General features: G+C 37.0%; 1 protein-coding gene across 3 annotated transcripts in view; it reads right to left on the reverse strand.

The window, feature by feature from the left end:
• Aff2 (ALF transcription elongation factor 2) overlaps nt 1-24,318 on the reverse strand; it is a 478,328-nt gene that overhangs the window by 91,337 nt on the left and 362,673 nt on the right. For all 3 annotated transcript variants that reach the window (XM_074064173.1, XM_074064171.1, XM_074064172.1), the window contains 2 exons: nt 23,344-23,440; nt 6,920-6,957 (listed from right to left, as the gene is read on the reverse strand). In XM_074064173.1, the coding sequence (XP_073920274.1) occupies nt 6,920-6,957; nt 23,344-23,440 (135 nt within the window). The remainder of the gene's footprint in view (nt 1-6,919; nt 6,958-23,343; nt 23,441-24,318) is intronic.

The following is a 24,318-nucleotide window of genomic DNA, read 5'->3' on the forward strand; positions in this document are numbered from 1 at the left end:
AGGGGCATCATGATAAATGGATTACCAACCACTAGGCTTCACAACACCCCATTGCAGAACACTAAATAGATGCCTAGAAGTTACCAGTCATCAGTCCTTTCCTAACCTAAGCCACCATCCTTTTCCCCTTGCCTAAGAATAAAAGGAGATTGAAACTTGTACTGAGTTAAAATGGTCTCGCAAGTTAACTAAAGCTCTATTTCCTCCCCACAATGCCACCCCTCTTCCCAGTTTTACTTTTATGTGAACAGAAAATTAACATTTATGTTGTAGTAAAAACAGGATTGCCATTTGGGGCATTAGTCTACCATCTTCTCATTTTGCTGGTATCCTGAATAAACCTTTTTTCTTACCCTAACAACTTGTCCTAGATCCACTAGGCCTTTTCAGGTAGCAAATAAAATGCAGTTGGGGTTCTATAACAGAATCTTATGATTGTTGTTGTCACTAAAAGTGGCCTAATTTTCTTTGAAATGGTTGGATCCCACTTTTGCTGACTTACTTTACTTCTCTCTGATTTGGCAATGAATGGGTGCTTTCTGTTTCCCTTTCATACTCATGGTTATTTGGATATTAATTTACCACCAAAAAAGAAAAACTTCTCGCAAGATTTTGGAAAGGTGAGTGGTGGTAATGAGGCAATGAATGTGCTCCCAGCTTTGAAGAAACTTCTTTATAGATAGAAACTTAATATAATTGAAGTTACCATAATTGTTAAAGTGCCTGTAAATTCCATCATTCATTAGCTTTTGATGCATTTGGTGCTATGTTCTAAGAAGATAAAACAGAAAGATAAGCAATATGACTAAAAGCCACCAACAAGTTGCTAGGCATTGAAAATGGGTATGTGTCTCCTGAAAGGTGCAAAGTAGAACTTATCTTGTATTGTGGGTTTTGGATAGTCTGTTCTCTGGGTCTCAGATTGCCTAGCTGATGCAACTCCAATTACCAAGGAAAAGTATGGTGTCTGGAAATGTGCACAAGTTTCATTAGCAGTGAGAATAAGAATTGAAATCTTCTGCATCCAATTATAGCTATCCATATAATAAAAAGGCCTAATTTATTTTATGCAGTTGTTTAGAGAGAGGCTTCCTTGTTATCTTTCCACTAATTACCCTTGAACTGGCCAGAGCTAATTAGATATCTACTAGAGATTTAAGTAGCACATTGGTGAGGGTGCTTCACTGTCATGAAATGAGTGGCCCAAGTGTCTAGCTTTCCTCTCTGGTGAGGCATACTAGTTATTAAAGGTATTATAGGGATTCATGCATCAAATTTAAAGGAACCCATCCCTAAATGTTCCTTATCTTCATTGAGGACTGCACCTGAGTACATTTGCAACCCATTAAAATAATTTAGAATTATGATACTGTAAGTGAAATACTGGAGATTTTTTACGATGTAACATAACACTTGGGGAATCTCTTTTCTTTCCATGGTGACTTCTTAAATAATGCGCTTACCTCAAATATTCTCATTAGCAACTGGGTTACAAGATTATTAGTTATTAGGGCACTGAGTTTCCCAAACCAACTATAGAGTATATGGTCTGTATATGGTCATTTTATCTCACATGGACGCAACCATCCAGTTCTATGCTCTGTAAAACATTCCTCTGGAGAAACCAGTTTAGGAAACCCTTGGTAAGATAAAATACAATAGAAGTGTCTCTCTGTAGGACTTCTCTGAGATTATATCACATGAATGTGCACAGTGATGCCCCAGGAAAGTGATGTGATGGTATATGCTAAACCTGCATGGTGGTGGAATCTTCTTGTTCTAAAGGAGACAATCTTACAAAACTAGTATTTGGCAGAACACAGTTCAGAATCCACTACTTTATCACTGGGAATTGATGTGGTGACTCCACTATCATTCTGAATGTCTATAATGTACATGTGTCCAAGAATAATCAAAGAGATTTAGCCTCTGACTGCAAAATGATATGAGGTCATTTCAAAAGCTCTACCCAACATACTTGGAGCCATACTTATCTTCTAACATATTTCTTTACAGCTTTAATATGTGGATTCTTATTCTTCATTTCACAAACATACAAGACAAAAAAGATGAGGAAAGGTATTATGTGTATGCATGTGTGCATGTGCATATGGAGAAAAACTAAAATGTATTATATATACAGCACTTATAATGAATGTACATGTATGAGTCCACATGGAACTGGATTAAATATATTCTAAAATGAACATAAATATAAGACAGGTTTTTTAACTTTTTGTTTTTTTAAGACTTAGAAGGACCATATAAATAATCTAGCTGAGGTCTGTAGCAAGGAAGGGATATATCCAATTTCATACTACAAGCTAATGTCAGATTCAAGACTCAAACCCAAGTCTATCAACATTTTGTTTGTATTTAATAATTATGAGACTAAATTGGTAATTCAATTTCATTAACAATTTAAGAACTCTTCAATGCTATTTGATTCTACTAAGCTAATTTCTTTCATATGGTAAGCCCTGAGGGCCCAGAGCCACCATTTCTTCTCAGACTCAGTTTTCAATTAGCCTTTCACTGCCTGCTCACCATCAGGTAGCCTGGGCTCCTTGCATCCCCCTGCCACACCTCAAACCAGTGTCTCAACTAGCAGTCCTAAAAATCTTGATGAAAATGACCCTCTTCCCCCTTTTTAACCCTGTCTCCAATAGTGCTATGCTTTCCCTCCTTAGAGCTTCTTTCCTTCTTTATCTGTTCCTCATTTAACCAACATCTCTGTTTACCTTCTATTTAGGTTTATCAGATGATTTTTTTTCTCTCCTACTGAACACTAAATTCCTCAAAGGTAAGACTTGTGGCAGATTTATTTTTGGTCCCCTCAGCATCTATCACAGTTCCCAGAATGCTTTACATCTTAAATAAATATTCATTGAATTAATAAATGAATAATGTTCAAACATCACTGTCAGGAAAATCTTTTTGGCTATTTGTCATTTTCAATAATAAAAACACCACATCTATAAGATAGACTGGTTCCTAAATAAAACTGTAATTTCCTAAGCTGAGTGGATTATGACTGTGATTTGTGAAAGACAACCAACCACCACATTGTGCAATGTTAAAGGAAGAATTTTATGCTTGACAACTGTTCTCTCTCTCTCTCTCTCTCTGTAACAGATGTCAACTTTGGTTAGATTCAACTCAACTTATTAGTGCATGGCTTTTAGCCAAAAGCAATTCACATTTTCAGAAGTGTACTATCACATATGTCTTAATAACAGAAATGTGTTTTTTTTAAAAAATGTATGTGATAAGTCACATATGGTAGGAGAAATCTGTACATCTCTCAGGACTTGCTGTCACAATGAAATCTCAGAAATGATTGCTACACAAGTTTAATATACAAGTGAAAATCTTTCCCTCCAACACATCACAGAACTGTGGTTTTAACATAATAATCAAGCCTTGCTACCAGTATAGTTCCAACATATTGAGAAGTAAACCAAGCATTCCTTGTCCTGATCATTGATTTTTAAGAGCATTTGCTTTTGAGTCTTGCTTTCAGAAGCAGTATTTAATGTTCAAGTAAGGCTATTATTGTATTCAGGTACATTGTGTGTTTATATTTTAGAGGCATATATTTAGTTTCTCCTTTATATTGAGTGTAATTAATGTGAGCTATAGTCTCCCTATAGGATAAAAGAAGCTTACAACCAAGAATGTATTAAAAATAAATTGAACAAGTGGTTGAGAAGTAGGGAGGGAGAGGGAAGCTTTTAAAGAGGATAATACACAAATTAAATGGATATTACAAATTGTTTACTCTCACCCAAATGAAAGAAAGCTACTTTCTCTTAGATAGATCTGGAAGTAACAGAATTTTAGAAAATGCATATGCCCTTTGCAGTCTAACCATTAACACACAACTTGGAAGATTAACACTGGTTTCTGAGGCAGCATCGCCCTGTCAATGGATCTTGTATCCATTGGGTGTTCAAAGTGAGTAATGAATAAATGTTTTTGCTCAGAATGAGAATTAGGTGATATATTAGCCCATGAATGTCCTGAACACACAATAAGGGCTCAGTAAACATCTACTCATTGTCTGAAAGGACAAAACGTAAAAGGGTTAATAGTTTAAGAAAAAGCTTAGTGCCGCTTTCTACTTGACCCACTAGAACAGAAGCCAGCGAATTTTTTCTATAAGGGGACAGATGGTAAATGTGTTTTGCTCTGTGTGCTACAAACAGTCTCTGTTGCAACTATTCAACTTTGCCATTGGAACATAAAAAGTAGCCACAGATAATATGGAAATACATAAGTGTGGTTGTATTACAATAAAATTTTATGCAGTGACATTGGAATTTCACATAATTTTCACGTCATGAAATATTCTTCCTATTCTGATTTTTTCCAACTATTTGTCAAACTCTACACCAAGGTACTATATCAAATACCATCAATGATTATCTTCACCAATATGTATTCATACTTTAATTGTTACCAAATTGTAAATCCAAATGCCATCAGATCTTGTCATTCTAGCATGTTCCAAAAGGCAATCAAATGTTAATTCTTGCATTAGAGATAAAACAATGAACTGCTCAGAGGCAAAGCAGCTGGAAGGACCAGAGCTATGTGGGAGTATTTTAATATTCTTATAATTATATTTAAAAAATATAAAGATATGCAACAATATTTTTTATATTTTTATATGTGGCATAAATCAAGAAAACCAGACTGGATGAGTAGGGAAGTTACAACACAGAAGCCCTTATGACTTCGTGGCAATACCCTACTAGAGTAGAACTATCAGCCTTATTTTGCCTCCAGGTCAGTTTCCTGGAAAAACTATTTTCAGACATGTGCCCTTACTTGTTTATTCATTCAGAAAACATGGATTGAAACTTTACTTTATTTGGAGTCCCAGTTATTATGTGTAACGCAAATTCTATGGCAGGTATCAGAAATGGCAAGAGGACCATTAAATATAAAACTTTAAAAACTCTTTCTCTGTTCTTCAGTCTGGCGGTGTAACTGAACAATGCTGTAGAGTTTCTGTCCCTGACGCTGCGGAAGCCTTTCTCCTTAAAGTGCCCAATTAACTATGGCTAGGCAAATGGGCTTGGTATCATGAGACCAAACGCAGCAAGATACCAAAACTAATGCTTAGAACACTATCTTATTTATTTAGAAAACAATTTTAAATACTTACCAATTGTTCATAACTTAGTTTTGTCACTAAATAGACTTTCAACTATATTTAAAAGTAGAAAGCTCCGTAACTCTTTTGACTCTTCCAGTTTTCCTGTCTTGTCTTTAAAACAGCCCTTAAAAGGCTAGATATTAGATAGAAGCTACACTGTGGAATTAACGAGAACTCGTAAAAAGTATAGTTATCCATAAGGTCAAATTCTCACAAGGAGCAAACAGAAAACTGGTCCCACTTCCAAGCCATTAAAGTATAATGTAGTCCCACACAGTGACAACGGGCTTTTCCATGTATGCAAAGATGGAGCTTGAGTTTTACTTCCTATTGGAGAACATTTTCCCCATCAAGGGCCTAGATTTATGCTTCTCCAGACTGCCCTACCCCTTTGTGACCTGAGGCACTTATAGGCATGCAGGCAGACAGGAGGGCGAGTACAGTTGGACTGTGGAAAAGAAGATCATTAATGGCCCACCCAGGGACTGAAGCCCTGGTCCTGGTCTCATTAGCATCTTTTCCAGCCACAGGCCCATAGTAGAGGAGCCTTTAGGGCATACGCGCAAAAAAGAAATCAAGCTACAGAGAAGATTTCAACCCCAACCCCAACCAAATAATTATATAAAATCTCACTACTAAAAGTACTTCCCTATGAGCACTAAAATGTAATACACCTCCAGACTGAAGATGCACCTTCAAAGTTTATGGTGTCTTATCAGAGAATATTATGTGGTGTAAGAAAAATGAAATTTAAAAGCCAAGTGCACAATACCTTTTGGAAAAGTGTTTTAGGATTTGGATTTAATGGTATGTTAAACACTACCCTCATGACCTAGAAAAGTTAATTCTTTTATAGAACATAAGCAGCCTTTCTGTCTTTGGCATTAGCTGATCCACTCTCTCAGAAACTATTAAAAATCAATGCACTCCCCATTTCTGTATTCAATATCAGTTGTAATGAAAGTTGGTTGACATAAATTAACACATACTTCCTAGACATATGATATTACCAGACCTAATATAGCCCAGCAAATAGAGCAAGTTGTCCCTTGGCCACATGGCTGACAGGACTGGTACACATCATAACAGTGCAATCAGATGTCACTGATCCAAATAACAAGACAGCCATCTTTCTTAATTTGAAAGTCTCCCTTCTGGAAGAAACAGGATGTCTAAGATGTACTATATTTTTAAAAAAGTACAGGGTGGCTTGTTTATAATTTAAGTGTCCCATAAAATGCCTTATAAATAGCTCTTTGTTAGTTTTAAATGAACTTTAGCTAAATGTATTTTATGAACTTTTCATTAACAGAATATTGAGGCATTGATGCCAAGGTGCCAAACCTCCCCACGTGGCTAGAGATCACTTGGTGTACTTTCAGCCATTTATGTCTCTGTCATAGGTCCAAGGTTTGCAATTAAAAATGTAATCTTTTTAGCATGTGCAAAACCCAAAGGTTTGAGATAGTATGCATTGAACATGATTATAATAGTATTTGGCAGTTATTCACACAGTGCACATATTAATTTATGTAAAGTGGGTACAACTTGGGGCATTTCTCATCAGGGACACAGGGAAAAGTATAAGCTGCTCTTTGCTCACTGGAGAGTGGATTTTTTTGCTTGTTTTGTTTTTGTCTTTAAGTTGTAATGAATTGAGATTTACTCAAAATCCAAGTCTCTCGTGACCTTATTTTTTACATGCATGGGGTTCATTAAGGCTAACATTTTCAACTAATAAAAATAATAACTTACTTTACAGGATTATTCTTAGGTTTTGCCTTTTCAACAGCCTGTGAAGAGAAGAAAAACACAATTAGACAACATTAGTGGCATAATCTTTGCAACTAGTAACCAAAACAATAAGTAGCGTGAAATACTTTTTTAAGAACCATAAGGAGCTAACTGAAGGTCCTTATAAGTCTCCTTATAAGGAGACTGGGGACATAGAACAAGCAATATTCTTCTCCCAGGGAACATGGATGCCTTTCAAAGTGCAGTCTTCAAACACAGATGGGCATTGCCAGGGCTGTTGACCAAGTTCATCAGGGGCCATTCGAGTGGGCTCTTGGGTGCATAACTACATCTTCTATTGCCCACTTTTCACTCTAATCTCACTCCATGTGAGTATGATTGGGTTGTAATGACAATGTGAGGAAGGGGGTACATAGGAATGATTGTGGGCATATCCAGGACTTTAGAGTTGTGGTAGGGAACCATTAATCCTAGCATTACTATTGACACCTGGCCACACCTGCATTGTGATAAAAGGCCAAAACGCCCATTTCCAAAGTCACTTTTATTAGCAGACACTAAGAAAGGGCAAGAAATGACCAAATACTGAGATCAATTTCCTCCCATAGAACCTTTAAGAAAATACACACCAAATCGTGAAATGAGGAAATCTCTGGGCCTCTTGGCCTGAGTCACCTTAGACATGGAGCCTGGTTCCAGTTTATTGCTGAACCCATTGATCTGTGTACAGTCCATTTATCATTCATGAAAAGAGCTAGTGATCTTCACAGTATATTAGAAGAAACAACTCAGATCATCTGTCAACAGCCCTCTTATTTCTGTTTCCCTCTCCACAGGGATTTCATCTCCTTCGATTCTTTTGGAATTAAAATGTTGCTAAGCAACACAGCTGGGGGCGCTGATGGCAGAATGGCTACAGTCTATCAAACTGTTTAAGCACCTGGAGGGTTTTAGTGATGATTTTTTTAATATTTCTGTAGCATAATTATGTAATCAGAACCAAACTTGTACTCCTGTAGACTTTTTCAGGCTATAGAAATAACATTTAATATGGAGAGCATTGAAGCAGCAGTTTGACAACCTCAGGGCTGTTCAGACCCTTTCAAAAATCTTTCATTAAGGGACATTTATATTATGAATCCTGGAGGTGAGTAAGAGCTAAGGAGAAGGATAGAACATTGGTGTAAATTAGAATGCAGAACCAACCCATTTTCTTTAACAATGACAATATATAATTTAACACAGGACTTGATATTACAGGTAATCAGTGAGATTCAACATACTGAACTCCCCATGCATAGCAACTCAATGAAGCTACCAGCAATAAAAAAAGAAACATTTCCCAAATTTAGATGTTAGTGTTAGAAATCTAAGTCCTTCTAATTTATTAACTCTCAGGTTCTGTTTCTAGATAAATACTGATTAATATTTGGGCATTTTCTTTAGCTTGGTAGACAGAAATCACTTTTTCACCATCTGTGCTTGAGTTTGAATTTTGGAAAGTGTTAAAATAGGAAGAAAGCTAGGGAATGAGGTAACGGGTGAAAATGAGAAAGCAAGAAATATATGTCTCGCTGGCTCAAATCACCTCTCACACACATCTAGGACTGCCCGTCCCTGTGCAGTCCATGTACAGGATGCTAACTAACACTGCTCACGATATGGATTCTGCTGGGTCAGATGAACAAAGAGGCAGAGGCCATCGAGAAGTAGAAAGCTAGCCATCAACCTCCCCTATAGTAGTGGTACACAGTCTGCACAGGTGCACACACTCACATCTACCTTTTATTACCATATTTTATCCCCCAAGTGTGAGCTGGTTTAGAATAAAATACTATAGTGGGATAAAGGCATGTCACTGGGGAAATCACATGAATTTACTTTTTTCTATCTCCTAAAATCTAAACAAGTATCTAGAACACTTAGGTTATCATAAAATAATACTGTGTTCAAGTAATTTCCCTTTAAAGTATACTGGATGCAATAGGATGAACAAAAGATGGGAAAGGAGAAATCAAAGTGATATTGCTTAACTTAGCTTTGATTCGGAGGCATGCTTTTTGAAAATATCCTCGTCTCCATATTTCGGACCTGTCAATTAGACTGTTATTTTTCTCTGATCTGAATTATGTTTGAAGCCAGTTTCTTGGAAACATATGTCTTTTTATACAGCCATCATAGGAAAATAACTTCATTCAAATTAATTTTTTCTGGGTTGCTTGGCTATTGATTGAAAACGTCTATGCTGAGAGTTTCTCATTTCTTTGGAAATTAACTCACGATCACTTTGATGTCCCCACGGCTGTAGTCAGATGTAGTCATGTCATCCTCTTGTGTGCTCATCGCTGTGAATTTCCAAACTAAATGGTAGCAGGGAGCCTCTGCCAGATGAGACACAGCTCGCAATTTATATTCTTCACTTTCACCATAATTTGACTTTGTTTTAGGCGCGTTATAAGGGATTATTACATTGGAAAATTTTGAAGAAAAAATATTTAAGTGATTTTTGGGTGTAAATGATATATGCCTTTAAGGCATAAAAGAATGATTCTATAAAATACATAAGGAGAAAAATTCTTCCTGTGGAATGTGGAGACATGAAAAGATAATTTCATATTCCAGATATATTTGGCACAATGTAAAGCATGATGCAAAATGAGGCAAATTAAAAGGAAAACGACACACAGAAATTTGTGAGGCATTAAGAAAGTTACATATTCAGACTGCAGCTAAATTTGAGTTGAAAAACATACATTACAGTAATTTAAACTGATTGAAAAATGGAGCCTATATAGTTAACAGTTATGCTGCTTTAATTTATAATCTCTATACTTTTAAAATCCATATTCTCCTTATTTTGTGCCATGTTTCCCTAACATGATTCTTATCTCATTATTGAGGAAGTTCTCATGCAAGGAAGGATGATTGAGAAATTAGTTGGAAGCATGGTTCAAGCAATATAGTGCCTCTCTCACAAAGCATGAAGCCCAAGTTCAAACCCCAGTACCGCCAACTAAAAAGAAGAAATTAAAATGTTAAGGAATATACGCTAATGTGGTGTGATCAGTGTCATCACCAGGCTATAGTAGAAGAAAGCTATGCTAGAAATTTTAAAAACCTGGATTCTAGTCTCAGTTTTACCATTTATAGTACTTGCAAGGTGCTAACACCTCTGAGCCTAATGGAGGAATCAGTATGATCAAAGCACATCGAATGCATGTATGGAAATCTCATCATGAAACTCCTTACTATCTACAATTAACACACACCAATAATAAAGATAAAAAACAAAAAATAATAAAATAAAATAAATAAAAATGAAGATAATTATGTCTGTCATTTCTATATCAAGGACAATTGTTAGTATTCCATACTGATGACCATACTCTGGAAACTGCAGTGTACTATGCAAATGCAGAGCACCTGAATTGTGATTGCTTCCCTCAAAGGTGTTGGTATGTAGATTTTTATGGACAGATCTCTTACGGACTTACTGAGTAGTGACAATGTACCAAACCTATACAGTTATTGCAGTGAGGATTACAGTATCAATATGCTCTTCTTCCCATATCAGGAGTAGTTCTGTGTAGAAAGCAATACTCCTGGAGGACTTTAATGTGTTGAAGTCCTACTGACATGCTTATAGCCCAGCAGAAAAAGAAAGGGTCCTATACCTTCGAACAAGGCTTCATCTATGCATCATCTTGGGCGTTGATGGTAAAAGGGTCAGGACACCTGGGGTAGGGTGTGGGTCACAGGAAATGCTCATACACTCATCTCTCTCTCTCTCTCTCTCTCTTTCTCTCTCTCTCCTCACCCCTTCCCTCTCCTTTTCCAAGGAAGCCTAGGTTAATTAATACCTAGTTTCAGGTGTTCTCTTCTTTAGCAGCTCCTCCTTCCACACCTCACCCATCAGGGGTGCTTTTTGCATTTTCACTAACATTTGACCCTGAGGATGAGGAAGCCCTGAGGATCCTACTCTGGATAAGCCCTTTCCATGATGTGGCATCTTTAGAAACTGTATGTCAGGAAGAAGGCACTTCTCTGATTCCATGGAGTGTTTCTGAGCTGACTCATCTCTCAATACCAGCGTGGTACTGTTGGAGGTATCCTGCTAAGCAGCAAATTTATTTCCTCAGGAGAGATGACAAAGCTAAGGACAGACTCATAGTTTTTCACTCACTAAATGTATCTTACTAAAAGTAAGAACTTTGTCTTTCTTTTATATAGAGAGTTCTTGTGTGGCACTGAAGATAAAAAGGCTCAGGGACTATACTGCACTATATGAAGTAGATAATGTAAACCTATAAGGAAAAAATATAGGAAAGAAGGAAATTAAGTGGCTATCTATTGAGCCCTAGCCACCACAATATACATCTTTAAGGGAGAAAATGCCACATATGGCACTTAGAAAACTTGCTAGGTATTTTCTCTGTAATGATCAAACTTCTTCAAAATTCATTGGCAAGGTAATTCTGAGTGATTATATGTCATTAATTATTGTTCACCAGGCTCATATGCTATATTTATAGAAAATTTAGAGAATCTTTCTGGGGTTTTCACAAGAAAACCCTGAGTAGTTATATCCAGACTAAGGCATTACCCACCTCCTGAGATTTACAGAAAACAAACTCAGTGCAATAAGTTTCCTATATGTTGAGCCTGTCAAAGTGAGAACTCAGATGGCCTAGAGATATTGTACCAGTGGACTCATTTTACAAGGCTATGTATGCCTTTTTTCATAATCAATAATAATGCTGTCAGTCAAACCAAAAATGTGATTTTATTACTATTGCTTTATATGTCTTTTACATTGCCTGCTTATATATGATTTAACTTGACATTCTACTAGCAAGTATATATCTGAGTCTCTATAATATGTTTCTTGATGAAAAGGGAAATAGATCAATTTCTCAGATAATTTAAAATAGCTAGATATTAGGCAATATGGATCAAAAACAGAAGAAATAGTTGCATGGTTTTGTGTTTATTTTGTTTTGGCTTTTTTATAAAAACCTTTTCACATGGTTGTGCTGTGAGACATGGTTATAATCTAACCCAGTGTCATGTATTGGTAAATTTCATTGATTACTTAAGTTGAGAAAAGAAATTCCTCTATTCACAAATGAACTAATCATTAGGGTATTCAGATGGTCTAAAATCAATACATGCAGAATTATTTAAATCAATTGAAGAGCCATATTGAGAGCACGTGCCCAAATATAAAAATGAATTGCTTAATTACACTATTTAAATAGATTTCATTGGGATGAATAAAAGAAGTGACATTGTATTCTATAGGCTAGGGTTTCAGCTGGCAGCAAGCATACACAGACAGTATGGCAGATTAAGAGGGGAAAATGTCACTCAATATTTTGTAACACCTAGATGCCTGTCTGCATTTCTAACTTGACATACAGGAACTGCAAGCTTTAGAAAACACCACTCACTACTATATTTTTAACTCCCAATGCCTGGAAAAATACATGAAAATAGGTCTATGCTATATTATAATGAGGACAGCAATAGAATTTTGATAGCAGAGAATTTTGATACCTGCTCCAGGTAGAGGGAACTGTATTGTACTTAATAATCACTTAATAAATATTTGCTAGATAAATGACTAGTCATGATGACTGGGCAGTCTGAGAGGCCTGAACACTGTAGATATGACACAGTGCTCTGGAGGACCCCATGCTCCATACAGATGGAAATAGAGGCCTTCTGTGGAAGAGCTGAGGTCTAGGCACACATGCCTTTGGATTCATCCTGTCACTGAACATGGGGCTTTGTTCACACTGCAAATGTGAGGGAGTCTAGGATAGTATTTTCAAGGTGAATTTCCCTTCCTATTTTCTGGCAAAAGCTATCCTTCCTTATTTTTCCTACAGCTATTCTCTAGCTTGGTCCTTATTACCTTTCACCTAGATTATGGCCCCAGGCCTCCTCACTGCTCCACTCTCTACTTAATCTTTTCCAATTTTATGCTGTTTTGTAAGATGAGTCCTTCTGATGCTCTAATTTTATCATATCACTTTCTTTTTCAGAATCTGGACCTGGGGGTATAGCTCAGTGCTTGCCTAGCATGAGCAAGACACTTAATTTGAGTTCCAGTGCCCTCTCCTAAAAGAATCCTTCCTAGCTTCTCATTGCTAATTAATTTATTTATCAACCCCACCCACCCTGTCATTCAAGACCCTACTATGGCCATGGCCAGGTGAATAGCCACTGCATAGTAGGTCCTACTTGTCCCTATATGTATATTTCATGACCTCAGTAACCAGTTTCCAGTATCTGGCTCAAGATAATGTGACAACAGGATTCAGAAGTGTATGTCATCCAAAAAGGCTTGCTCCTTCCGTGTTGGCTACTGTGCTGTATAGAAAATCATTTACAAAGATCCATTTGTCACTGGTGATTTCCTTTGTAACTGAAGTTTGGGGTTTTTATAACTAAGTGGAAATGCACTGTCTTTGGTGAAGAAACATGTTCTACCCAGAAAGTAACCTGTCAACATCCTCTAAGTGGAGTAAATATAAAGATTGTAAGAAGAGCATATCAGTATGGGCTGGATGTGTTTATTTTCCCCATTAGCGGGGCAAATGTAAGTGACACTTGGTCACTGTTCCCCTGTGGTTTGTGGTTTTAAAGATTCAATTTTCTTTCCCCCAACTAATCTGAATCCTCTTGTTCCTGATGCTAGGAGGACACATATCACAAAATGACATGTGTCTTTTGGTGGGACACAATCAATACTTAATAGGGGCTCTCTCCCTAGCATGTGTAACAACAAAAAATGAGGAGAGTATTCACAGTACATAGTAGGTACTCAGTGATGTAAATATTCCAAAACCTACACAGAAGTACATGCTGATGACATAATTTTACCATTAACATATTATTGTGTCCAGGCTTCCTGTGTCTTTAGAGTACTTTATACTCTGAGTGAATAGGCTAATTCCAAATTTATCCACATACTAAATACGAACTGACATCTTGCATCTCAGTTTCCTTATTGGCAAAATTAAGAAAATGGAGTAAAGACTTTTCATGGTCATTCTGAAGTCTTGTATTATATACTTTAATATACAAAACAGAATATTTCACATATATACATGTATGGTTCAGGACTAAATAAGAACTCTGTATAACTCAATTAGCAAAAAAAAAAAAACTTTTGCAAATTTACAAATTTTGGGCCAAATGTTCCAAAGACTTCTATGATAAATGTATTGCATGAAATATGAATTATGTGGGTCCAATGTTTTGGAAAGTTTGGCTCTTATTTATCTGCTCATCCACTTGTATCCTGAATGGTTAATCTTAGAGTGGCAGCTAATCTCAAATTTGCACAGCTTTTCTGTTTACTTACAGCGTTCATTCTCTGCTCTTGATATATAAATAGAAAAGTAAATATAGCTGCTTTAAAATAAGATGAATTCTGTTTTCCATTCAAAATAGATCCATGGTGTTTAAAAGCCTGTGCGGTGGCTTTTCTGGCAGGCAGTAGATACTTTGGGTTTAGAGCATGCTTGACACCTAAATCAAAGCCTTAGTGAATTTTTCAAAGCCAGCATATCAATTTCAAAATCTTACATTTTAATTTGGAAAAGTGTTTTATTATACAGCATTTACTGGAGATGTACATATTTCTGTAAATATATTCTAGAACTCTGATTAAACTCAAAGCTTGGAAACTTCCAATAAACTTAGGCACACATGGTACATTTCTCAGAACTTGCTCACTAATGACTCCAAGATGCAACCTCCAGGCTCCAACCAGGCATTAAAACCAAAATTGAGGAGATGAAGGGATCTGAGAAAAAGAACACGATTGGATCTAACAGGGAGTGGAGTGAGAAAAGAGAAAGGATCAATGCTCGCTGGTCACTTGCTCCAGCTCAGTCATTGATAAGGGCAAAAATGGGTATTCCTCTTCCTTCTGGTACTTCAATTTAAATATATGCGCAGTGATTTCCCACTTCCCAGAGGTGGCTATTACTTCTGTTGCCATCATCTTTTCAGAAGGAGATAGGTACTATGATCTCTTTGTGTATGAATAGGCTATGGTCATCCTTATCATATGTGAGAGTTATCTATGAGACATAATGGACCATACCTATTTTTGTTTCTGTTTAGACATCCTCACTGGTATCTGATAAAGTCATTGTGAGAAAAGCGCTAAGCTAAGCAGAAGAGCCATTGGCTTTGCAAACAAAATGCTCACAGGTGTATAATGCATAAAATACAGTGGACAGTAGCCAGTATTTGGCCATTACTGACCATGTGACAATATGTAAAAAAAACTGTGCTTCTATGCATCTCTGTATGTTCAAGGCATTATATTATGTAGAGATTACAAGTCAAAATATTTGGTACTAAAAGTAGAAGACCTAATTACAATGAAAAAATTCAGCATGTGGGTTTCTGAACAGTCACAGACTTGATATTAAAAATCACATCATACAAGCCCTAAGCAGTTTCTTATTAATCTAGTCTCTATGCTAATATAGTCAAATGGGAAACACAATCTTGGGAATATGAAGGCCAATGTTATTCTATTAACCTGATATGCTATCCTATTTACTTTCCTGTCTTTAATGAATAAATTAAAATATCCTCTCATCCTCTAATTGCTGAATAGTTTGAATATGATAATGTACAGTCATTATTCAGTCACATTCTGCAATCTTAACAGCCCAAACACTATCATTTTGTGGGGGGTTTCAATGAAAGGCAATGACAGATAAACCGTTTACATTAAAAGACTCTATCAAAGTTATTTTGCACCCAGTTTCATCCTAATCCATCTGCTGTTTCTCTAGCTCTGACAGGCTGATCTCTCTTGCTGTGTGTGCCATATTGATGTCATTACTGAAGAGCCCTTCATGGCCTTTCTGCTGATAACAAAGTAAATGGAAATGTGTAGAAACCTTGGGGAAGTAACAACTTGTTCAGCATCATGAGGGAGAACTGTGGTTACAAAATAGAAATGATTACAGCAGGGAAGAGTATTTGTTGTCACAACTAATATATTCACAACAGCATATGAACTCCAAAAGAGCCAGCCGATAGCAGAAATAAAATTTATTGCATCTTTTTCATTAGCAAACTTTCAACATAAAAAGCAGATTTTCAATTTAACTTAGCTTATATGTGTGAAAGTTTAATGTGCAACACAGTTATAAGGAACATACCCCAAACCTGTCAGAATGTTCAGGTTTTCAGTTGTTATGTAATTCATATTATTTGCAATTATTGAAGAGCAACCTAGCCCAAAGCTGGCCAATGACAACAACCAAATGAAGAAACAAACAAAACAATCAGTTCAAATATTAAACCAAAATCAAGAATCTAGATTAAAAGTAAGCATTTTGTTTGTGAGGCAGTTAAAGATAACAGACAAAAAATGAAATAAAATTGAAGTGAGGAGTAGGAACTAAGAAGACAATTTTTTCTCTAAATGGGATATGCTTGAGTTATAGCTCTGTCACTAGCATCTAGTTGAAAAGTCCACACGGTCTCCAGTAACATGCTTTGAATTAAGTGCACATTCCAAAGGGTACCAGGGGTAATCCTTAAGCAGTCCAATACATTTGGGTAAAATGGAGTTACTTACCATAATGTACCCAGACACAACACATTAGAATGCATTTATGCTCAAAGAAAATTTGAATTTTTCAGCTTTGGTTTTAAAGCATCAACATACTACTTCAAGCTTTATCTGAAGTCCTTTGCCTGAGTTTTGTCACTAGTTGAACATTTTCAGTCATATTAAAGATTTTCCCAACTTCTAACCAGGCTAAATGAAGTCAATTTATGCTTTCAATCTAATTCATATTAATAAGAAGATGTTAATATTAAAATGTCCTAAAGGCAGTTTCTAGCAATACCTGCTTCTTTTGTGACCTTTCTTTTCCTAAAATTTATTGCTCATAATGCCAATCTGAGGTGACTAGGGCATAATAGGGTCATTCCCATATCTGACTGAACTTTAGAAGCTGAGCATTGCAAACCATCCTTGTACCGATGGATAACAGACCACATGCTTGGAATTATGTAAATATAATATGATGATAGCATTCCATGAAATGTTAGGCAGATATTTACCTGGTTCTATGAATATGTGCAAGAGAGAGCTCTGAATTTGGCTACTATACATTTCAGAAGCTTTTGGAACAGGTCAAATTTCAGATATCTTAAAACTTTGAAGACAGCAATTTTAATAAAACTGTCAATACAATTTCTTTGTTAAAAAAACATTTGAGACTGATTAGGCTGCTTATATTGAAAGAAAAGCCCAAGGTCTATATCTTTAGATCTTTTATTGAACTGCAAGTACAGCATCAATAACTGCTTCTCAGCTGTAAATGAAAATTGATTCCAGGTTTAGCTCCACATTTTCAGGGGTTCCTTTAATCCCAAGAAAGAGAAGAAGAAAATTTTGACAAAAATGAAAGCAGAAGGTTCAGTGATATGAGATAGAGGCATGCAAAGAATACAACATACCCCCCCTCCCAAGAAACTTGTCCTTCTGCATCTGGGTACTCACTAGCCAAACCCCAGTGGACTCATCATAGCATCACTGCCAGTCCTGGATGACTGGCTAAAAAAATGGCAATTCAATAAGTGTTGCATGGGGAAGACCAGGGTAGGATTTATATCTATGATGGCAACAACAGCTTATGAGAAGTAAAAATTCAGTCATTTGGGTAATGGACAGGATGTGATCCCCGAGTCCCACCCATGCCATTGATACATTCCTTTAAAAAAAAAGAACATATTACAACCTGTATGTTTATGCAGACCCTAAGTACAAAGCATTGTGTTTTATTCTAACACTGCTCTGGAATTTTTTAATGTTCAATGTCAACTTCAACTTATTATTTTTGTCCCAATCAGGACTAGCACCTGAGGGAGAAGCAAAGGAAGTACAGCATCACAGAAGAGCCTTTAAGCCTTTCTCCTGGGCAAAAATATAAGGAAAGAACTGCAGTCAAAGTATGCGACTCAACTACACACCTACAACAATTTTTTTACATCAATCCTTTGAATACAAACTTAGCTTTTCTTCCCAGTACCTCTGATTTCAAAATCATCAGGACTCAGAGGGGAGTTAAGGGCATTCACATCTGATGGACGCCTTTGGGGGTCAGTTAGGACATTCAATCCAGTTTCTAGCAGATCCCTATGGACACCTAGGCCAAACTGAAGGGTAATGTTTATTTCCTTATAAATCCAAAAGAGTGGATTTCCAGTAAACATTTAAAAGGGCTAAAAAGAGAATAACCACTTATTTATAGTGCTTGTGGTTTTCCAAGCACTTTCTCATACATGATCTTTATACTATTCCTACGAGTTAGTTAAGATTGTTTTATCCTAGTTTATAGGTGAGGATCTGACACATGAGAGATACTAGGCAATTTGCCCAATGTGATGCAACTGGTATATGAAAGCTTGGACTTAAACCAGGGTTCTTTATTCCAAAAACTACATGTTCTTTCTGACTATACTTTTAATTCCTCATGGCCAAGAACATAGCTAATAAATGTTAGGAGAAGACAGACACTTTTTTATTCAAGTTTGCCACATACAGGCTGTTTTTTCAGGTAGATTATTCAGCAGCTCTCTTTAACATCCCATTCCTTACAAGAAAAGGGAGAGTAGGTATGTGTAGCATCTCAAAGAATACAAGACTTCTCAGGTAGTTATTATTAGTAGGGACTATGATGATTGTCATGTAAAGTAGTGAATACTTACTATGTAGTAAACTTAGTGTCCATAGTATTTTATTTATATTGATTGACCTATTCATTTAAATCCCATTATGACACAAAAAAGTAAGTTGTATTATTACCTCTATTTTATATACACTTAAATCTTTTACCCAGGTCACCCAGTTTGAAAGTGGCAGAGCTAGGAGTTAAACCCATAACTGTCTGACTATACAGCTCTACCCTAATTTGCTGTCCTACACTGTCCCAGCATTGACAAACCATCTTGTGTGCTTCTTAAATGGGCCCAATCAGGAAATCAAAATGATATGGGAATGGTGGAGAAAACACACAGCATTTATTAAATATAATCAGGATATAACCCCAATTGCTTCTTCATTGAAACCACGTATGTACATGATTAGGCATTTTTGACTTTAAGGAGTCATTTAACAGTAACATCTTCTCTTAAACACATTTTCTCATGACCCTGAGTCTCTCTCATTGACCATTTGGCATACTGAGTTTGTATATTATCATTCTCTGATTCTGGCCTCAGGTTCCCTATTCCTATTTGAGGGAATAATCCTTGGCTTTTGAACATATCCTATTTGTTCTGTTGGTGGCTGTGCACAGGGTCTTTCAGCGTGCACAGAATGGCTAATGCTGCTATGGAAGGTGACAGTGGTAGGGTAGGAAAGTGAGAAGTTGTTCTGATTATAAGATACTTGGTACCAAATATCAAATTAGAAAGTGATATGCCTTGATCTTGTGTTTCATCCTCAAAAATGCATTTGAAATGCATCCTCTTTATGCTCCTTTTAACATAAAGTGCCAAGAACTTTTTGACAAAAAGATTGGTGCATAGTCCCTAAACTCAGACACTTTGAGTGTCCTCACATGGGTCAGAGTGCAAAGATTATGAATGAGATGATTTGGGAATGTCTCCAAAATGTGAATGGATTGTTATCAGACTATGTTGGCATGAACACAACTGGTGGCTTCTAGGGAATTTTCTAACTATAATGTTGGCTCAAATGAATAGTGTAGTCTGGCACCTTGGGCACATCATTTAGTGGACAGATGCATTTGTCTGTATATTTTCCCCCAGATAATTCTGTCACAAATATAAATGATTCTGAAATTATGTGAAACTAAGTTATCTGGGTGAAAATTATTTTGGAGGTTTCTTAATAGGGTATATAAAGAATTAGCACAAGACTCAGAAATTCCACTTTAAAAAACATATCCAAAACAGCCAAATATACATATCCATGCAAATACTTGTACACAATGTTTACAGCAGCATTAGTAGTAATACTCAAAAAGGCAGAACAATTAAAATATCCACCAACTCATGAATGAACAAACAAATGTGCTTTATCCATGACATAAAAAAGAATGAAGTACTCATATTTACTACAATATAGAAGAACTAGAAAACATTATGGTCAGTGGAAAAAGCCAGATATAAAAAGTTGCATATTGTAGGAGTCCATTTTTATGAAATAGGCAAATACATAGCGACAAAAAATAGATTAGTAGTTGTCAGAGGCTAAAGGAAAGGAGGAATGAAGAGTAACTGCTTACTGGGTATGGGGTTTCCATTTGGATGATTAAAATATTCTGAAATTAGTAACGAATACACAACTTTGTTGGTGTACTGAATGCCAGTGATCTGTGCAGTTTCAGCTTTTTCTTTTTTTTCCGGCAGCACGGGTTTTGAACTCAAGGCCTCATGCTTGCTAGGCAGGTGCTCTATCACTTAAGCCACTCTGCCAACCCTGAGTTGTGCACTTTCAAATGTTGGATTTTGTATTATGTGAATTCTACCACAATAAAAATAAAATGATTTTAAACCACAATTCTTTGGAAAAGAATGCTAGGTCTCATAAAGCCAGAACTCACCAAATGCTGCTGTCATTATTGCTGCCACTATTGCACAAGCATTCTCTTTTGGTTCACAGACTTCCAGGATTTTAACTAGTCCTCAAATTCTATAATGAGGGTACATTTGCAAGTATGTAAAACTTTGTGCCCACTTCCTGCTTTCTGGATCCAGTTAGGGGGAAGAAATTGAAATTTTCCCTTACCTTAGGTCCACCATTTCAACCTTCCTATCAAATTGTGAGAACCAGAGCCTTGTTAAGGAAGCCACAACCAGTTTAAGGGCAGCAGGTCATGGAAAGGTTCTAGCTCATCAAACCTGATCATCTGAGGGGCTTATAACTTTATATAATGTCAGCATAGGTGTCTTAACAACCCAGATGATTCAGGCGTATAGGCCTCACGCCACTTCTTTTTTTTTTTATTTTTGGCGGTAATGGGGTTTGAATTCAGGGCTTCATGCTTTTTAGGCAGGCGCTCTACCACTTGAGCAATTCTGCCAGTCCTGTTTCTTTTTTTGTGTGTGTTGGGTATTTTCAAGGTAGAGTCTCAGAAACTATTTGTCCTGATTGGCTTCCACCAGTGATCCTCCTGATCTCTGCCTCCTGAGTAGCTAGGATTACAGTTGGGAGCTATCGGTGTCCAGCCTGATGCCACTTCTTTAGGTAAATACAGAAAATAATTCTATAAGCTAAAAAGCAGATTGCATTTATATAATCACATAGAAAGGAAGTCATTGCACAAAATCTACTTTCACTTATTGTTACACTCTGATTTAAACATTAACATTAAAAAGTAAGGTTGCCCATCAACTACATTTTCCTTGCTACTTCCTGGGTTTGGGATAAGGATAGGAGCCTCAAATAAAGACCTCCATCTACTGGTGATCCTTAGATAGGCTTCTGTGAGAAGGCCCTTGACTGCTGGCTTTCCCCGCCCCCAAAGCCCCTTTCTAGTTCGAAGCAGCCAAAGAGTGGACAGTGTCCCTTTTTCTTAATTGCAGTTAGGATTACTTCTTCAGATGGGGGATTGAGACAGGAGGAAGGACCCCTGGAAACCTCCATTATGACTTCCTGGTGATCTTAAAGGGTGGATAGAAGGAAAGGCAGGACAGAGGGTGTGAAGATCAGAACTGACCAATCAGAACATTGCATGCACAGCCAACCAAAATGCTACTTTCTGCTTACCTAATTAGCATAGAGACTGAGCAATACCCTGGAGCAATCACATCATTTTTCAGGCTCTTTCTCTTGGGAACCCCCAACTCTGGGGGCTCTACTTTCTCACTTTTACACTTTTGTACCTCAGTAAACTCTTCTGCTTTACACTTTTTTTTTATTTTCATTTTTCTTTTATTATTCATATGTGCATACAAGGCTTGGTTCATTTCTCCCCCCTGCCCCCACCCTCTCCCTTACCACCCACTCCACCCCCTCCCTCTCCCCTCCCCCAATACCCAGCAGAAACTATTTTGCCCTTATTTCTAATTTTGTTGTAGAGAGAGTATAAGCAATAATAGGAAGGAACAAGGGTTTTTGCTGGTTGAGATAAGGATAGCTATACAGGGCATTGACTCACATTGATTTCCTGTGCGTGGGTGTTACCTTCTAGGTTAATTCTTTTTGATCTAAACTTTTCTCTAGTACCTGTTCCCCTTTTCCTATTGGCCTCAGTTGCTTTAAGGTATCTGCTTTAGTTTCTCTGCGTTAAGGGCAACAAATGCTAGCTAGTTTGCTTTACACTTTAAAAGAAAATAAAGTTGGATCTGTCAAAAATCAATAATGTAGAAATCTTGGTTTTGTTTTATTTACAGGTATGCTATTGTCATTGGTATTAAATACAGAAAACAGAAATAACAGAGATTAGAAATGTGTGCTTTATATTTTGTACGAAGTCCACTATTCAAGTAAAAGGGGGAACTGCTTGCATTCAGTAAATGTACAGCAAGTCTCTAGGAAACAATTGCGAAACTGGCTTAGGTTAGCCCAGTGTGATCTGCACTCAACCTGTACTTGTTCTTGATAAAGAACCAAACTTGCAAGGTTTTAAATATTATCAAAAATGCAAGCAATCCTTCTCTATTCCTTATTTGAAGGTCTAAGTACACCCAGAAGGACACTACATTCCAGACTAATCTCTCTCACAGAGAAAATATACAGGCATTATTGACACTGCACAACATTGTTCTTCTCATGAGTTATAAATGCTTCTTGGCATTAACTCATTCAATGAGTCCAGTATCATTGAAAATGATTAAAACACACATACCTCCTCTCTCATTTGGTGGGAAAGTACTGGAAAAACTTACAATGCAGAACAGAAGAAGACAAAGGCAGCAGAAAGTATTTGCCCTAATGCTTCCTGCCTGAAGGTTCATGTAAGATAAAAGAAGTAGAGTGTTAATTCTCAGCTGCATTGTGAAGTGGTGCATCTGGGAAAAGAGAATGGAGCAGCCACATTTATAGCTAAATTAATGAACATGGGCTCTAAACCTCATACTGGAGTCAGCAAATGAACATGATATCTCACCCAAAGGTAGTAAGTAGTAAAAGAGAGGGGAAGACAATCTCCATTTGCCTTGTTGTGTATGGAAAACAGAGAGAGACAGAAGGTGGTGAAAGCAGTTTTAAGGAGCTCTGCATCTCCTTACTTTGGGTTAATGAAACTGAGATCTGATTTGGCCTTTCCCAGAATACTTTGGTTATTTTCCTTTCTCCAAAGCCCAGAAATGAAGCAAGGAGACAGCTTGTGCTTGCTAAAGCCATTCCAGTTTCTTGTGCTCCCTCCCTTCAGACCCAAAGCCAAGGTCTAAGCTCCTCCTACCTGGTAGAGCTCAGTGGCTGTGCACTGAGTGGTCAAGGTCTTCACAGGCTCAAGGTCATCTTCATCACTGCTCAGCTTCAGGTCATCCTCAAGCATCCTGAAGAGAAATCAGAGTGTGCTGTTCACATTAAAAAGCATTTTTATAAATCATCCTCAGATTCATCTTGCAAGGAGCATAAAATATTGGAACTACAATCTGACAGCTGCAATTCTGTCAAAGGTGCAGAGGGAACCAAGATTCTTTCAGCTAATTAGATATTTGAGCTCTTATATTTATGTCATACTCTGCACACATCTTCTTTCTCTACCTTCCCCTAAATCAAGGTGGGGAGGAGACTATTTCAGCATCTCCAGAGATGACTGGAGTCTATATATTTTGGATATTAAAAATGCAATAAATGTACTTATCAATCAATGTGTAAATGGGCTGTGGCATTGGATTTCCACAGAACGGGATACTTTGAGTCTCCCAGGCATGAATTGGGACATAAAAACAGCCCCTATCTCTAGAAGCTGTTGGTGTAGCCTGCTGTGGCTTTCTGGATGACAGATGCAAAAGGACCAGTGAACTCCCCTTACTTGTCAATGCCCTTTGCTGCTGGGTAGCTCAGTGGCCACAAAAGTGCAGAGTGAGAAATAGCTAGACATTAATGTTTTGATATATGACACATCTCTTTCTGTATAATTCGATCCAAGAGATGTAAGCCAACAATGTGGATAAGAAATCTTTCTTTCCTATGGCAAGGTACCTGAAAAATATGAGTGGTCTGCATTTTTGTGATGAACTAACACTTTCAAAATTCATTCTAGTACCATCCATTTCCACTCTTTCCAAGTTTGAAGTAGAGCAGAAAGAGTAGGTTATTATGTTAAAATGCAAGGTACATAGGCTTCAAAGATCCATTGGTGTTCATATTTTATTTTGCTAAATCAACATTAGACATCATCATCAGGCTTCAAGTGAGGGTAGTCTCA

Source organism: Castor canadensis, chromosome X, assembly GCF_047511655.1.
Source record: "Castor canadensis chromosome X, mCasCan1.hap1v2, whole genome shotgun sequence".
NCBI lineage: Eukaryota > Metazoa > Chordata > Mammalia > Rodentia > Castoridae > Castor > Castor canadensis.